The sequence below is a fragment of the Rutidosis leptorrhynchoides genome, chromosome 7 (genome assembly GCF_046630445.1).
Source record: "Rutidosis leptorrhynchoides isolate AG116_Rl617_1_P2 chromosome 7, CSIRO_AGI_Rlap_v1, whole genome shotgun sequence".
Lineage (NCBI taxonomy): Eukaryota > Viridiplantae > Streptophyta > Magnoliopsida > Asterales > Asteraceae > Rutidosis > Rutidosis leptorrhynchoides.
Window position 1 is genome coordinate 73,390,867 of NC_092339.1, and position 18,755 is coordinate 73,409,621.

General features: G+C 33.4%; 2 protein-coding genes across 3 annotated transcripts; one reads left to right on the top strand and one right to left on the bottom strand.

Annotated features, from left to right (window-relative positions):
* Positions 1-3,394: 3,394 nt before the first annotated feature.
* Positions 3,395-7,697, top strand: LOC139857574 (uncharacterized). Of its 2 annotated transcripts, XM_071846389.1 has the most exons (6): positions 3,395-3,690; positions 4,212-4,282; positions 5,171-5,276; positions 5,609-5,741; positions 6,052-6,204; positions 7,416-7,697. In XM_071846389.1, exons 1-6 carry the CDS (start codon positions 3,599-3,601, stop codon positions 7,419-7,421), a joined length of 561 nt encoding a protein of 186 aa, XP_071702490.1. In that variant the 5' UTR covers positions 3,395-3,598; the 3' UTR covers positions 7,422-7,697. The 2 variants fall into 2 exon arrangements, with proteins under 2 accessions (XP_071702490.1, XP_071702489.1); XM_071846388.1 differs by lacking the exon at positions 7,416-7,697 and having other exon boundaries at positions 6,052-6,398.
* On the bottom strand, positions 7,587-17,224 carry LOC139857573 (uncharacterized). The gene is made up of 17 exons (XM_071846387.1): positions 15,630-17,224; positions 13,328-13,413; positions 12,992-13,207; positions 12,596-12,859; positions 12,175-12,208; positions 11,799-11,937; positions 11,416-11,690; positions 11,058-11,305; positions 10,756-10,968; positions 10,435-10,656; positions 10,285-10,338; positions 10,086-10,151; positions 9,839-9,979; positions 9,472-9,525; positions 8,985-9,044; positions 8,255-8,662; positions 7,587-8,170 (listed from the first exon to the last, which is right to left on the bottom strand). The coding sequence occupies exons 1-17, from the start codon at positions 16,924-16,926 to the stop codon at positions 7,997-7,999; spliced, it is 3,951 nt and encodes a 1,316-aa protein (XP_071702488.1). The 5' UTR covers positions 16,927-17,224; the 3' UTR covers positions 7,587-7,996.
* Positions 17,225-18,755: the final 1,531 nt, after the last annotated feature.

Sequence of the window (18,755 nt, forward strand, 5' to 3'; positions counted from 1 at the left end):
CCAAATGCACAAAATCTAAAGCTTAAGATATTCTGTTAAGCTAATTTTATTATTTTTGCACACGCACTTTCTGCCAAATCACATTTAATTACCAAATCCAAAACCTGTTTTATTACAAAAATGATTATCAATCACATAAACGATGGTGGATTAGGTTTAGTAATATGTTTAGTTCTGTCATGTATCTTTTTGATACGGGTCAAAACAAGTTGGGTCGGTTTGGCAAGACCCACCACCATGTTTGTGTTCATTCAATTGAAACACCCTATTGAGTCATTTACAATACACTCCATATTTTTGTTAGTCATTCACAGTCACAATTTACACTGCATTTTTGTGGTTCATTATACTGCAGTTTTTCAACTAATAACAATATAAAAAAAGTACAGTTCAACTAATCAGCTATAATCCATATTGTATTTCAACAAAAATTAAACTGTACACTAAAGCAATATAAGTAAACTGATTATATATGATACCATAAAAACATGGGTCACATACAAAGATGTTTATGTAAATGTATATGTACATGTTTATGTAGGGTCTCAAGGTGTATATGGAGCTATGCTCAATCACAATAATGGTATGGTATCGTCACTAGACTTTGATGATTTTTCGGATTTCAGTAACTTCACGTTAACCCACGGGTCGCATTCCTCCGATTTAATCCTTCTTGAGAGCTATCTAAAGGCAAAGTAGGCTCACGTTCGCCGAAAGGCAAATAGATTTTTTTTAGCTCAAAGGTATATACATTACTTATTCTTCTTTGTACTCACTTGCATACTTTGAAATTGTACACATTTAAGTTATATGATTTTGATAATTGAATTGATCATTTTGTGTTTTGGAAGATTTGAAGAACAGTTTGACTTGTATAAGTCAAACTAATGGTTGTTTCTGTTAGAAATAGAATTCTCTATTTTTTTGTTGGTATTGATATGTTAGAAGATCTTGGTTATCACTTTGTAGAAGATGTTTGAAGAGTCATAGAATAGTTTTGCTGTTTTTTGATGTTTTGAAGGTCAGTTTGACTTTTATAAGTCAAACTATTACTATGATGATATGTGAACCGATGGGCATCAGAATTATGAATGTGGGTAATGCTGGCAATATGGATTTTAAGCAGTTAAAAAGTGGTTGTGAGTTTATCTTCGGTCTCAAGTAGCTTAATGGGTTTAATATGCATGGGTTGGCATTTTTAAGTTAAGCTACACGTTTTGATTGTTAGATCATCAGTGTTTGGTTATATATAATGGTTGGGATTGGAAGTTAAATAGCTTAATTAGGATTTACAGATGGTATAATTTTGGTTTGAATAGGTATGATGGTAATCGTAAGGAACACTTTTCATTTCATCCCCGTAGTTCCACTTCTTGCTTTGAAAATTAGGATAGACTTCGGACTAAGATTATAAATGGTATGCCTTTTGATGACTCATAAAGTAACTTACATTAGGTTGAAAATGATTGACCTGTTGTTTTTATAACCAACTGTTACTGTTATAGGCAATTGTTTGCTGACATATACATCAAGAGGTGTGTCGGGTTTGGCAAATTATACCATGGAAAGTGGGATGTTAAAGTCACGATTTTTGCTGACATTATGCTACATTCAAAGTTTTTGATGTTGTTGTTTGTAATGGACATTATTCGGAGCCCTGAATAGAAGATATGTCGGGTATCTTTAGTTATGGATTAAGAATGTTAATGCTTCAAATAATTGACCGTGTTCAGCCCTTAAATTTTTTTTATCTTTTTAGTACTTAATGTATAACACATACAATATGTACGAATATTAACGTATTACTATACAAACTTTTTTAGCTACCGTGCAACACACGGGCTATTAAAGCTAGTTATATCATATAATCCGTATGTAATTAATTAGTATATAATCAAAAGAAAGAAAATCAAAACTATTGTACATTGTCTAAATTGTAAGAGACGTTTGTTTTGTTGAAATTTATTATTGATCCTAGGGTTATGTTAAATTCATTTATCTTAAACTAATTTTTTTTAAATATGTATTTATGTGCTAGAAAGTACAAAATGCTTTTAGTATGCGTCGAAGCAGTGGTCCTGTTTTTCATTTAAAAAAAAAGACAAAATTGTCCATTTCATCCCTGTATTTTTCATTTTTTGTTTGTTTCATCCATTTATTTTATTTTCTGCATTTTTCATTTTTAAAAGCATTTTAAAATCTCATTTTCATCTCTCACTCTAACGAAGGTTAACTGAGTCCTAATCACGAGGACTATCAACGTAATTTTTAACCAATTAAATTACAAAAATCATTGATTTTGTAGTTTAATTAGTTGAAGATTACGTGGATTGACAGTCCCTTGAGACGAGTCAACCTGAAGGGCTAAGAGTTAACGGTTCAGCTGTAGTGCTGCACACTGAACCCGTTACACAGCTTTTGGATATGAATGTTGTTGTGGTTCAAGAGAGCACGAATGCACTCTATGTTGCCTTAAGTAACACTGATTTTGTTGGTGTTTATATGAACTAGAATCTTGTTACCATTTATAAAGATGGCAAGAAACTTCAATCATATCCGGTTAGTAAAACGCTTATTCTCAAGAGCATGTTTGGCTCCATTTATAAATATACATGTCAAAATGTTAATTTACCTGAAAAAGTTGTGTCACTGTGTTTCGTTTTATTAATATAATTACTTTGTAAAGCCTTGTAACCGTCCAATACGATAAAACGGATATAGATTTTAGTAAACGTAGTTAAATAGGGTAATTTAACTAGCTCACTAATAAGATAGGATATTTTTCTTATCCTAATTGGATTATCTTTGCTCTCTCCTCTCCAATTTTCAAGGTTTATTGGTTTTCTTTCGACAAACAATATCGGTGGTTTGGTGGGTGATGATTTGGAATATGGATGTATAATTGATTAAAGGATATTAATCAAACATCCAAATAGGTGATACAATCTGATATTCAAACAAAACATTCATAAATGTTGACATAATAAAATCAAGTTTTTTTGGGATACCTGCAGCCGTGTGTGTTTTACGTAGATAGTCCATGTGAATATTTTTAACGGACTCAGTTAACCTTCGTTAAGATTAGGGATGAAATTGAGACTTTAAAATGCTTTTAATAATGAAAAATGCAGAAAATAAAACATATGAATGAAATGAGCAAAAAGTAAAAAAATTCAAGTACTGGTCAATTTTGTATTAAAAAAATGAAGTCGATAACATGTCGATCAGGAGATTTGATTTAACAGATTTTCAGCGACTTCAACAACCATACACGTGTGTACACGCGTCAAACTCGTATAATTACAAATTATCCGGTTGAAAATATCTTTGTGGGCCAGATAGCCCTAAAAGGCCCAAGCGTGTGACCCAATGTCATAAGAACAAACTCCTGAAATCCAAATTCCGAAACAATTCTAACGACTTTACAAAATCAAACTGTTACTCAAATCCATTTACCTCTCACTTCTTCTGATTGATTATGTTTCCGCTTCTGATTTCATTAGGATTACGTCCAGTATAATAATCTGGCAGAATTAATAAAATATATATGTTTGTTTGATACGGAGTATATTTTAAATAATAATAATAAAAATTAAAAATGGGGGATCTGATGAGACGAACAGGATTACAAGCAATCGGAACCTGGATTCATAAAAAAGTTGTTGATCCTTTTGTTGAGATCCTTAGCAGGTTATCTTTACTATCTTATCTCTTCTTTCCTTTTTAAATGTTTATTTAATAAATTTGATATTTGATATTTGATATGTGACGTGATAATGTGATATTAGTATTTGTTGGATAAATTACAGTTATTACTTTTTCGGTGATGATATGCATATTTAATGTGAGTTGTAAACTGCTCAAATTAGTTGTTCTAATTAACAGTTATAATTTGTTTCTTTAAAAAAAAAAAAAAAAAAAAAAAAAATTTATGTAGAGCTAAATCTTATAAACCTTACATATTTATATTTGTTATTAATATACTTATTAGTTATTATGAGCTTTTACTCTTATGATCTGAAAAATACCTGAATTTTATGTTAAAATGTTAAAACAAATCCCTCAAATTCAAATAATTGGATTATTTGTTTGTTTTAAGGTTTGAAACGAAACGATTAACTATTAGGTGCGTGTTCGTAGTCAGTCAGCTTTTGATGATACTGACCTTTTTTTATATATGAATAAATGATAATATGGCATGTCGGTTTAAGAGGAGCAGAACCTAAGCAATTGGCGTTGTCTTCGGCTCTTGGCATTACGTTAGGAGTGTTCCCTATTGTTGGTATGCTTTGATCTTCATTCTGCTATTATTAATGCTCAAATTAATTAATTGTAATCAGTGACCAAAAAAGAAAATCTTTATTGCCAAATCCTAAAGCCAATGTTTCTTGTTGGGTTATCTATTTTAGTTAGGTGATGTTTGTTTTTAAGATGTTTTTGTCTGCAGACCATGTCTCTAAAGAAGATATGGCCTAAAGGGTCAGTATACCAAATAGTGAAGACTGATTGTTTTTAATGTCTGCAACATAACTTAATTATGTCTGTAGCATTTATAAGCATATTTCTAAGTCTACGAGGTTGTATAGAGAATAAAACATAAATTTATCTTTATGTCTTCAGAAAATAAAACAGTCTGCAGTAAAAACGTATGTGGGTGCGCAGGCGTAACACATAATAAGATCTGCAGACCGAATAACAAACACCTTACTTTAACTTCGTTTGCAGATGTACATTTTTTGCTTACTATGCTAAGTTTGGATGTGAGTGTCTGTTAAATTTACTGAAAGCGTCCACGACTCCGTGTTCGTAATAGTTATTATCGGAGTTACAAGTTCGCTGTTTCTCTTTTAATCTTGTACATACAATAAAAGTTAAGTTGCGCGTAAATCTTTGTCTCGGGGTTTAATAGGAAAAAAGTTATTTGATTTATCTTTGTCTAGGACAAATATTTAGTGGTGGTCAGTACTGGGTTGGAAACAACCAGGGAGTAATCCTGCTGGGCTGCGTACATCAGAGTATGGGGTCTGATTACTCGCCCTCCCGGGTAGCCCGATCAGGAAAAACCTTCTACCCTTAATAAGGAAAAGGAAATCGAACATTCATGGTGCTACTAATCTTCTTTGTTTCGTGTACGCATAGATAACGCGTTCTTTTATTTTGTGGACTACAGGGGTGACTGTGTTCCTGTGTTTTCTGGCTATAGCAGTTCTTGGGGCTTCAATCAATGCTCCAACTGTCATGCTGGCTAATTTTGTTGCTACTCCAATTGAGCTGAGGTCAACTATTTTTATTAACTCATCTGAAGACGTCTTGTAGGTTTATATTTCCAGTTTTTGAAAATAAATTTCAACCAAATAGTTTTGAAAATTAACTTCTTTAAAATTATGTTAACTGATATAGCTTGATTGGCCTACAAATCAATGAAAATTGCATATCGGTTTTCATATAACATTAATAGAGAAGTTTGAGCCTTATTTGAAACTATCAGATATGAGTCTATAGTCTGTCTACTGATATAGTTTGATGATATAGTATTTCATCCGACAGCAACAATAATGTTTACATTATTAGTATTTTTTTTCTGATATATGTCTGTCAACTGATGTAGTTTGGTGATAGTGTTCTTACGCTTTGGTGAATTTCTTACTGGTGGAGATCATTTTCCTCTAAACTCTGATGCTTTAAAGAAGATATTAACCGGCAATGGTACAAAGGAGATCTTGCTTAGTGTTGCCCGTGCGGTACGGAACATTAACTCAGTAATATCAGTCCTTTAGAACTATATGTGGTCAAATGGACGGGTTGGGTAATAGTTCAAAACCATTTTAGGTATTAAAAAAAAAAAAAAAAAAAAAAATTATGTACTGCCCGAGTTGGGCGGGGTTGTGGGGTTGCGGGTTTGCCATAACATTCTTTGTTTAATGACTTTTAAACAGTTTAACCGTTTGAGAGCAATATAACACCATTCGACCATTCAGAGGCTATGGGCGAATATTACTACCTTTACATGAAACTCGGGGTCAATTACTAATTTGTTTACAATACGTGCAGTTGCTGGGGTGGTTGGTTATGGCCCCATTTATCCTGGGCATATTATACGCTATACTTGTACCATGTTTTACCATATTGGTTAGAAAATTCAGTTCGACGGTTACAAGCCCAAAGAGGGATGATGAACCATCATACACTGAAGTGATGCTTAAGGTAAGGGATGTGTAGCACGTGTTGTAATCGAATACTATGTTTGATTTTTTTCAACGTGCATATTTGCAAAATTAATGAATTGAAGTAGTATCATCCCATTATTGTCTTAAGAACATAAAAGACATGTAACAAATACTGATGTTAAAAACCTTTGAAACACATGAGGATACAAGTTATTTAAGATTTTTTTAATATGGTTTATGTTGGCTGTTTTACTTTTCAACTGTATGAATGAGCTGATAATATTATCAGACTAAAATTAGAAAAGTGTTCACTTGTAAATGGCAAGGCCCTTTTGCTATTGCATTTTAAAAAATGAATTATTTGGGTATGTAAAGATCCAGAAAAGTACTATAATATACACTCAGTAATCTGCCAGAATTGTATTTAGTTAAATATAAACAAAAGTTAAAAAATCTTGTTGATACCGGCTATATTATAGACACCGTTCAATCAGATTCGAAGAATGTATAGTGTAACTTATTAATGTGAAATCTTAAATATTCCTCGGGTATTACCTACCCGTTAAAATATTTTCATCATTAACAGTTTGTACAAAAGAATTTTTAATTACAATCTTTATGAAAACATATATACATATATATTTTGTTCAGATGTAATCATGGATTTAATGAGTTAATATGATATTAAACTCATTTGATTTACCGTTAAAATTAGAATACATAATCTCTAAAACATTAGAAATTATATAATCGTCACGTAGAATGAAGATAATTGATGTAGAACGATTCGTAGAACGATAAGTAAATCCTTTGTGTGTGTTGTCTCTAAAAAATTTTGGTGAGGTCTGAGACGACTCAGAAAGTAATAGATTTTAGATATAATTTAGAATTAGAATTAGAATTTAGAATGTGTGAAGACTGAAGAGTATTTATTTGTAAGAACGTATTTTAGCTTCAACTATATAAAATAGTATATAAATTTAATTTAATTTTATTTTATTTAATTTTATTTTATTTTATTACATAAAATCACCTTAAAAAGCGATTTGTGATTGATGAGTGAATGCAAAACGTTGAATATAATAAATGGGTAAACGGATAAGATTTTTCATATTCATTATACCATAACTATTTTCGACGATTTTCGACCCTTACTGATTGTGCACAAGAAGATCAAGTAGTCAATCTTGTTTAATGTCTTTTATGGTTGGATATTGCAATTCTAATTCTGTTGTTTTGGAACTGTAGATCTGATTTCAAGAGATTCTTGCGATTTTAAGTACCAACCTGAAGTACTTCAAGACCAATTTTGTTATATAGACTCAACTTTTTTAGTACCTAAGTAAATGATTATCAGTAACATAGGATGCATATAACTAGTAAAAACAGCCAACAAAAATAATGATCAAGTAGCAGATATAAGAACATAACCCAAACGCCAACTTTCTTATGTTGTGCAATTGCTTCTTTGAGCAGTATGACTGTAAGTACTATGTACACAACTTTACAATCTAATGCAATATCTTTCTACGTCTAGTAGTATAACATTACAAGTTCTTCAACTTGCCCCGACAAGAAAAAAAATCAAAAAAATAAAAGTGCAAAAATAAAAGATCTAGGTACTACAACAAATCAACTACAGACACTTTTAATACTACTACTGTACAGGTTTTCTCTTGTTTTCCCCAATGAAGAATATACAACACCATTAGAAACACAGCTCGCTCACCTTTGATTTCAACCATTCAAGACATAAGATCTTTTTCATTGTGCGTAAGGCGTCTATAAAAAACCTGCGAGTAATGTTGGCTATTGATCCAAAAGTTTATTCATTCACCTTGTCCTGAATTTTCCTCAGAAGCAGGACCGGCAACAGCAATGGTTTCCTCTTCATTTGAGAGGCAACGAATAGGAACATAAACATATCCTTTGGGCAATCGTTGATTTCGCATACTTGCTTGATCAGATGTCATAACCAGCTCTTTCTCAAAAGTTTCAGTATGCTGCCATATACATGTCACAAGCTTAAAAAAAATATATTTAAAAAAAAAAAAAATAAATAAAAAAAGTATTATATCAAAATTTACCTTGTCATGGTGGAATAAGTTTTCCCCATCATCAGATGTACTGTGCGATGCAGCAGATGAAGGTCTCTGTGGAATTTGTTTTCCGGCAAGTACTGGCCTAACCATAGGAGTTTGTGTGAAGATTTGAGACGTTGAACTATCATCGGTTTTTTGATCAGTGTCCATTGCCATAGGAAACTTTATACGGCGTTTCCCAGCAACGGTACTATCAATAGTAATATCATCTGATCTTTGGATGGTTTCGCTGCAAGACTTGTTGTAACTGTTTGTGTAACCGCCTCTTAAAGAGGTTGTTGCAGACTCTGAACTAACATCAGGAGACACGAAAGCAGTACAAGCCCGCATGGATGAACATACTGACTCTCTGTTCCAACGAAGCATCTCGTGTGAACAGAGAACCAACTCCCGCTGCAACGATAAAATCAAATAACTTAATTAGTTCCGAATAAGAAAGGCCAACATGTACGATAGGTAATGATCCTTTCATTACTGTCTATCAAATCTGAACATTGCTCTTTCCTCGTTATAAACAATTCATTTGGTATCCATCAGTGCATACCAATTACCAAGCATAACATAATGATAAAAACAGACACAACGATGTAAGTACAGAACATTTAAGCCTTGGACTTCAGACGAACCAAGAATCATAATACAGACCTGTACCACAATTATATGAACAGGGTGGTCTTCTATTTACTAAAAGTCAATGAAACTGTAAAAAACTAACCTTCAATTTCTCCCGTCTGATGATTCTTTCACAGATTAGGCGTAATCTTTCTAATTCAACCTGTAAACAACAATAGGACCACGAAGAAATTAATAATTAAATGATGCTGTATGTATCCCAGAAGGATTGAATTATCGACTGCAACACATAAATTCATATCACTGATATTCAAGCAAATGCATATTCAAAACAAATAAAATCGGAGCAATTTGGAAATGATCACAGGCACTAATGGGTGTTTAAACTGAAGAGCCGGTAAACAATAAAAATTGAGTTCTAAGGGACAAATTCATAAATGAACTTCTTCTGCATGTGTGAGTGGCATACCTGATAATATCAATTTGTGGCACACCCAATGGTGCAAATAGTCAACATGAAATTATAAACCCGGGATAAGTCTCAAGTAGGATATTTACAAACCAACTTTTAGATACACTGTTTCAACATTAATCAACATATAGAACTCGTAGACAATAATGTTGCTCACCCTAACTTTCTTCATAGAATTCCACTCTTCAACTCCGTGTTTCTGAGTCTCAGCCTAGTAAATAAAAATACACTTGTTATAAAATAGAACAATTAACGTAAATTAGATACATTAAAAACTAAAAAGTTGCATATGTTATTGCCATGTACTTGTGCTTTGTTTTGTTGGATTATATTAAAAAAATCTCGTTCCTAAAATTACTTATTCATAGAGAAAATAACGCATGCAAAGGGGCTAGTTTGCGGATGAGAAATTAGCATACCAACCCCCGTTCATCAAACAACTTTGGTTTAGTAGGCCTTTGTTATATATTTAAGAGGGGTTAATAGGTAGAAGAAAATTAGTAATTTCTAAAACAAATTATCACCTTCGCCTTCTCAACCAGGCTATGCTTCTCACAATAAGCCTTGTGATGTATCTTTCCACTGATATTCCTCACATTCATAAAGAAGCCAGCAGTTCTACCACAAGCAGGATGAAATGCGCTCTGACAGTGACCATAACTGCACTGCAATGAAATAATCACACACATTTTTATTAGCAAGGATTCGATCAATGCACAAGAATATAAAAAAAGTACACAAAATACAAAATTAGATATACAAGAAACTCACCTTTATACAGACACCCACTCTCCGACTGCAAATAAAGCAAAAGTCATGTCCCCTCGAGATTGCCTCCTGCATTGTGACATGTCATTATTGAAATAAAAGAAGTGACAAAAACCTATAACTTGTGACGCACATTAAATTTTAATAAAATATACACAAATCTTGTTTAAATCAACAGTTATTTGACTTATTGTACACATACCATGACATCAATACGATTCACTTGCCCCCTTCTGAATGTCGATTCCAAGACCCACTACATTTCATTGAAACATAACATTAATTCACTCAAAATACTTGCATATAACATACAGAAGAAATCAACGTGCAACAGTTTTAAAAAAATAATTACTTCAGCACAGAAAGCATGGACCCATTGACCATCTGTTGACTTCCTAAAAGCGCCACTTCTGCAACCGCACAAGCAACATTCCACTGAAAGAGACGGTTTCTCTGAGTAACTTACAGACGTGATTCCCCTGCTTCTAGAAGACGATAGATCTTCGCATAATTCACAATACCATGGGCCTGTAGAATCCTTAACACTACGATAACAATCAATGTGGACTGCAACCTATTAGCAGATAAGATGGTCAGCTCTCGGTGATGGAAAGTAACTCAAAAAAAAAAAAAAGAACAACGATTATTCATTTCGAGAACATAAGGTTAATACCTTGCAACTAGAACACACAATAATAGGGTTTAAAAAGCTCTCGGTCCGTGTACAAACTTCACATACACGGGACTGTAATTTATGTGAAGAAACTGAATTCATTTCAGGGTTAGTCCACGTTACTGACAGCTTGGGATGTGTTTCTTTTGCACGAGACAATTGCTGAGCATGAATTGCAGATCTCCCATTCGAAGATTTTATTTTAAAGGTATTCTGAAAACAAATAAAAAAAATTAATCTAATTTTTATATTTACTATGATAAATATCCATACTATCACTTGATAAAACATGAGTCAATCACCTCTTGCTGAGCAGATTCATCAACTGTATCTTTCCTTAAGGATGAGAGCCTGGATGAAGCGGCAGCTGCAGCAGTAGCAGCGGCAAGCACAGACTGAGCTTCCTTGTGCCGTCTCTCTTTCCGGCCCTGTTTTTTTACTTCTCTAAGATCAGAAAGATATTGGCTCACCAACACAGCATCCCAATTTTGTTTTCTGGAAGCCTCAATCTCTTGTGGAAGACAATGCATAACCTTTGAAATCAAAACATCTGCATGTAAAGGATATGTTTCACTGTCAAAATATGATCTCAAATGTAACTGAAGCGCTCTGCAAAATGAATACATGAAAACAGTAAATGCATGGATGAAAAGGATGAACCATTTATGTTCTTCTTTGAAATTCTTTTGCCAAGTAGCTGACACTGATAGTAGATCAATTCTCCTTCCACTTCATCAATTGGAGACATATTAACGATGCTCATCAGCTTTGTCTTTCCCAAGTCCCCGGTTAACTCACAACTCGACTCAGTTGAAGTTGAATTTTGCTTTAGGTGATCGCAAATATCATCCTCGTCAGCTTTACATTGGGACAAAACTTCTCTATGAGAAAGTACAAGAGGGTGGACATAAGAACCAGGTGAGGCTTCTGATTTACTGCATTAACAGAAAACTAGATATTGGTACAATTCGTACAAAACAATATAATCACAAACAGCCAAAAATGAACTAATAAGTTATTGAAGTTCAAAATGAAAGGCTTACGTTGCATCAGGAACGTCAGGAGTAGATATTGGACAATCGTGAATTCCCGATTTTACCCTGGGTTCACAGCCGGAGACAGCAGCCCCGTTCACTTGACCACGACCATGTTGGCTTGGGCTTATACAATTGACAGTGTCACCTGTACAAGGCGATACATTTAATTTTTCATTTATAAGAAAATTGATTGAGATGCATATTCAAATGAACAGTATATGCAAGAAACCATTCTACTATTTGACTGATTATTTTAAAAAGATTCTTCCCAAGTCTTTGTAATTCTCTTAAGGTATCAGTTCAAGGTAGTACATTTTTTCTACAACATTAGTCACTTATATAAAATAAGCTCGAAAGGGAAAAAAACACATAAAAACTGTACCTTTATGATCAGCCGGACAAGAATCAACCGATATCTGCAAAAACAAAAGGTTTAAGTTATTTAACTCTTGCTTTTATCGAGTAAAACATTTAGACTGATACAAGAATTATGGACCATCTCATCTCACAGGACTCAACTGTATATCAACACTTACACAAAAATTAGCAAAAATCTGCATGAAGTTATAAAAAATACTGACAAGTAGGCAAGGGTAATCAAAACCGTTAGGCTACACCAACAAATTTAAACAAGAAAAACCTTTAGTGTTAGCTCTCACATATTTCCACAACAAAACATCTTGATGTTAGGTCAAAAGTTTCCACAACATATTTACCAAGCGATTAGCATATCATTTATTTAAACTCTACAATTACAACTAGATAACATATTGATAAAGTAGATTATAGAACTAAGCAACAACCTTTTCCATTGAATCTGGAGAAGACTCTACACTTCGAAAACTCGCACCATTTTTAACCCCGTCAGCAACAGAACTCCTTTTGAGAGACAATACAAGATTGTTGTCCTTCAAAACCCTAATACTGTTTTTAGTCATCTTCTGAGGCTGTGACGACTTAAACGAATTCCCAGCATTGTAGTCTGATGCTCTAGTACCATTTTTGTTACCACCTTCTTTCTCACCCTTGGATAAGCAAGGTGGGTTAAGTTTAAGCTTCAAATTTTTCTGCAATCCACCAACAAGAACATGATTATTAGGCTAATTAACAATATTTCCATGCAAGTAAGAAGGTAAGTAGCAATCCTGTACGAGCAAAGTTGTTATACAACAAGTTTTTCAAGTATTCATTAATTGTACCTTCTTCAAGTGTACACTGAAACTAGATGATTCTGATACTTTAACATCTTCAAGTGTGCTGCTGCCTTTGGCCTCCACCCCTTTGCCGAATTCAGCCTGAGTCTTAAGGCTTGAAATAGTATCAAACAGTCCATCTTCAAAAGATGCAGTCTCCACTTGCTGGGCACAATCATTTGGTGTTTCAGAATGCTTTAGGCAAAAAGCTCGCAACTCAACCTGTGTAGATTGCAAAGTAGACCATGACATGATGCTTTAAGCAAATAAAAAGAAAAAAAACATGGAGCAATTCACAACATAACATATCTTCTGGATCAAACAAAAGAGAAGTGAACTTACATCATCACATCCAAATTTCCCCCAAATTTCCATTTTTTGCCTTGCCTCCCTCGCACATAAAGGATGGAAAGAAGTGCGACAAGCTCCTATACAAATTCCAGGAAATAATATATTATAGTTTAACGCATGATCTATTATGTAAAAAGACATCCCTAGAGAAATGACAGTGTTAAACAAGCCGAAGAGAATGCTAAAAAAAGGTCAAATAGTTGCTAACATAGACTGTCACATTTCAAGTCAAGCGTTCTTCAAACATTTTGACTAGCTAATGTTGCATCATCTGCTTAAAAGTTATGCATCAAATACAATGTTGAATAACTCAATAGCAGCTAATCAGTTATTAAAACAACTAGTCATCTACAACAAATTTAGCATGCGTAACTAGCTTGAAGGGAACCCTTCAATTCTTTTCAGCTAATATCAACAGAACGGGTAATTTACAAGTAGTTCTTGCGTAGAAACAGTATCGGGTCAAAGCTTTAGCTTTTAAGCGTCAACTATGTTCGATAGATTTTGTTGCCCTGTTTATGCATCCATTTAAGCAATTCAAGATGAGCAACTCACACGTCCACTCATATCATCAACCGTACTTTAGTACACAGTACCTTCTCAATTTAAGTTTTATAAACTCTGCCAACAAATACAATCCGTACTGCAAAATTTATTGTAGATCGTAGTCTACACTTTTGAAACAGCTCGTGTGATTTTAATGATATGCAGTTCAGCATAACATATGACGCTTAATTTACTCATGTCCTTGTAACTTCGTATTCCCATCTTTCACTTACTAAATTGTTAGCTACTTACAAGTATGACATGTGTACTTGCAGAGAATACTATTGGGATATATTATTTTTAGCCTTTCACAAATATCCCTATTATTCTCCATCCACATGAATAACTGAAAGCAATAGCAAAGAAACTGTCTATCCGAGGGATCGATAATGTCAAAAAATGCATATTCTTCAGTTGGGCAATTAAAAATTAACAGCTTAAAAAAAAAAAAAAAAACAAAAAAAAACAAAAAATTGTTAACATATGCCTGAATTACCCAATAAACCTAAAAACCACAGTACATGGCTATTTTCCCCTTAAAAGAAGGATTGTCATTTTCCCCTTCTGAAATAGGGGGTCACAACATCTATCACTCACGGTGTAAGTTAGAAACATTGGGTTCTCTAATTCAGACCACATATGCAACTTATCATTATAACAATTTCAAATGAGATAATCCTCATCATCTAATCATGTTACTGAATACTGGCGTACTGAAAAACTTCTACAAGAAAGTAATATGGTGCATGATAAACACAAATATCCAAATTAGTTCATATGGGCATCATAAGCATGAATCGAAAGTCGGGCCATTTTGGCTCAAATCATGGCCTAACCAGTATTTCCTGACTATAGCCTCACAAACATTCAAGGCTCAAGCACCACAAATCACCTCCATGTTGCTTCACTTTACAACAATAATATCTAGTTACCATTTCTTTTCAATTGTAATTATTAATTATTAATTATTAATATTAATATTTAATATTTATACTACATTGCATCTACTTCAATCAAGACCTATCTTTTATAATGCTCGTTTTCATTACCATATTATACGTAAATTTACATGTTAAAATCCTTGCTGAAAAGAATTTAACAGTTTTAAACAATTTTTCAAGCATAGTAACTCCCAAAGTATCCCAATAAGTATTTAGAGAGCTGATTTTCTAAAGATACATACAACATTTTTATTAGGCACAAAAACAGCACAGATGAAATGAAAAACAGATAGATGAGCTCTCCACAAAATTCAACAACCCATATTAAATCAGGACAAAACTAAGTTATGTAGTTTAGGATTGGCAGATACTTAAATCAATCAGGTATTAGTATTAATAGTTCTGCAGAAAATTATACTAATTCCCCCAATTTTATGAACAATGCTCGACTACCCATTTTATGATAACTACAGTATTGTAGCTTTCTAAGCACCTCAAATCATTACCAATACCATCCCTTACTCTTTAAACCCATACCCATTACCCAATACGAATCTTAAACAATAAAACAATACTGTCAGCCAACTATAATGGAGCTACAAATTATAAACAATAAACAGGACAGACTACAGAATACAGTCAACTCATTAATGCTTTTTTACTCATATTAAACTACAAGTGAACTGTACATAGAGCAAGTAGAAACATAAGTTCAAGTGAATTTGTTTGAATACAGTACTAAATCATATGGAGTATTATGTGCTCATAACAATATTAAAGAGAGTAAAACAAATGTGACAACATACCAGAACTGCAACGTACGCAGGCACCACATTTCACCTTGCATAGATAACAAACCAATTTTTTCTGCATCTCCTTGATACCCTCAATATTAACAATTGGTTCCATGCTTTTCGTATCCTCAATGTAGACCTCAGGCATCCACTGACAACAAAACAAGTGAGCAAACTCTGTGAGACCATCATCATCATTCCCCACACCTCTCTTGCGCACGGGTTTTAGAGCACCACCCTGGTGCGGGCAAAGCAGGCAACGACCATCAGTGCTTTTATCTTCATCCTTCTTCAGCTTACACCAAGAACATAACCAACAACCCGCTCTGTCGTCTTGCTGCACACCGTAACATCTCTGATGCACTGCTACCCCACAAGACGTACAAACAATCAGCCTGTTCAACTGATCGCCCATATCGCCCAGGCTGCAATAATGACAGCGCGTGGATTCCCCTTGGTCTTTCACTGGACGAGCAACTAAAAGCTTCTCTAAACCAGCATCCCCACCCAAGAGCTTTCGTTTCTTAGAAGGCCTCTCAGAAGTCAGATATATCTTACTCCTAGAACCTAAAAGCCATTCTACCCCGGTAGACGATTGTGGAATCGAAGAAACAGCATCATCTTTTTCACGTTCTGAAACTTCATTAGCACCTACAACATCTACTTCCATTAAGTGATTAACATCCTCTTCTTCCCCACCAGCAACAACATCACCATTCACTTCCTTATTCGTTTCCTCCCTATTTGTTTCGTTCCCATTGTTTCGAATAAACGGAATCAAGATAAACTTATTACCTCTGTTAAAAGATGCTTCACTCAACTTCTCAATATCCTCCACACTCAACTCCCTAAAGTAATCCTCTGTTTCAACCCAAATGCTACTACCCTTACTCTTCTCCTGCCTAGACGACGACTTATTTTTCTTAGTATCCGACCCAAAATGAGACTTCTTACGTTTACGATTATCAGTTTGTTTCGTCAAACAACTCGCTAAACCGCCAGGAAGTGTATTACCAACACCTGAAGTCTTCTTCAGTCCATCCTCCACATCAAAAGGTGAAACAGTAGAAAGTGCCTTACAAGCTTGAGTATACAAATCAATACCTACAGTTTGAGCCAGTGGTCCGTCCTTCTCTATATCTATCTCTGTATCTATACCTATATCTGTATCTATATCTATATCCGCCGGTGATAGTTTGTTCGGAAGCCTAGAAGTGGAAACAGGACAATGTATTTCTTCAGTGCCGCAACCACCGTTGGCACTTCTACCCATCATCTTCCTCCGCTGGTGACATCGGCCATTAGTCATTCCAGTAAAGCATCAACGTACATGCAACATTCCATTTCCACAAAAACCTAACCCTAATTTTAACAAACCCTAACCCTAACCCTAGCCCTAGCCCTATCTTGTTCGGAATATGAGCGAAGATGTTCGTGGAGAAGAATATTATCAATTAATTGGATAGCGATATGAAAATTGGGGATAAAAGGGGAAGATTAGGGTTTTCTGTTTCAGCGATTTTGGATCCGTCGTTGTTGTTGTTATTGTTGTTCTTGATAAAGTGGTGGTGGGTATCCCCTCTTTTGCAGTTCGATTTCGCTGTCGATTTTTTATGATATAAATAAAAATGAATAAATAGATAAATATAAATATTAGTAAAATAATATTTGTTGTGTGAGTGAGTGATAGAAAATGAAAAATGTAATGGAAAAATGTGCCCTTTAAATATGCTCTCTCAAACCGACTTATTCCAACGCGGCATAGCATTTGATTCCTAAAACGGTCTAAATAACTTTAATAAAAAAGTAAATAGATAATTTTAAGGTAAATAAAACATTTCTATAAATATAAATTTATAATTGTCATTTTAAATTAGAATTTGAATTATAAATATTAAATATAATTATATAATATGATAATATAATATAGTATAATATATAATATATCAAAAAGAAATATTTTTACATTTAAATTATTATATATTCTATTTTCTATTCTATATATCATCAAAGCAAAGCCTCTTACTAGGGATGGCAATGGATCGGATATGGATCGGGTGATGCCGTATTCATATCCATATCCATTTAGTTTTTGTTCATCCATAGCCATATACATATCCATTTAGTTTCAGGTCGTCCATCCATATCCATATTCAATGGATTAGGCGGGTTAATGGATATCCAATGGATATTAAAAAAAATTTATAATATTTTTGAATATGCGATTAAAATAAAACCGTATTATAGCAAAATTAAATATAACATGACATACTTAAAATATATCCATAAGAATATGTAATCTTTGTCGAAGATATAACAATATTTGTTAAATTTATTATAAAACATAGATAATGAAAACTGAAATATGAAATGTGTAAGTTTATTTTGTTAGATACACGTGTTTTATTATAATATATTATAGTTATTTCATTATAGGGTTGAAAAACAAATTGTAAATCTAACGGTAAATGAACTTGTAATGGTAAATATATAAGTATATATCTATATTAATGTATTCGTATATGTATTTCGGGTGGTAATGGATATATCCATGGATGAAACTTTTCATCCATGTCCATATCCATATCCATTTAGGTTCATCCATATCCGTATCCATATCCATTTAAGTTCATCCATATCCATCACGAAACGGGTGGATCGGGTGGATATCTACCGGATCGGGTGGCCATTGCCATTCCTACCTCTTACCGTACATCTCACTGAAAGTATCTTTGTCATTTTACATCAGAATGTCATCTCTTATGGAGTTATATCCTTACTTACTTAAATACATTATCATATCATTAATTAATTATTCTGTGTTCGATATATAAAAACAAGCCATTATTTTCAATACGTATAAGAAAATACTACTGTTAAAAAGTTATTATCACAAATAGCAAAACAAGTTCTAACTAAAAATAAACAAGTTTTTAGGTCAGTCGCGCGCTGCGGCGGCGGACCTCTTATTATATATATATATATATATATATATATATATATATATATATATATATATATATATATATATAATTAGTCAGCTTTTGGTTGTATACAACTAATGCTTTGAATTAAATACTTAAACGTTAATAAGCATAACAAAATCAAAAAGAAAATATGTTTCAATTTAATAATTAA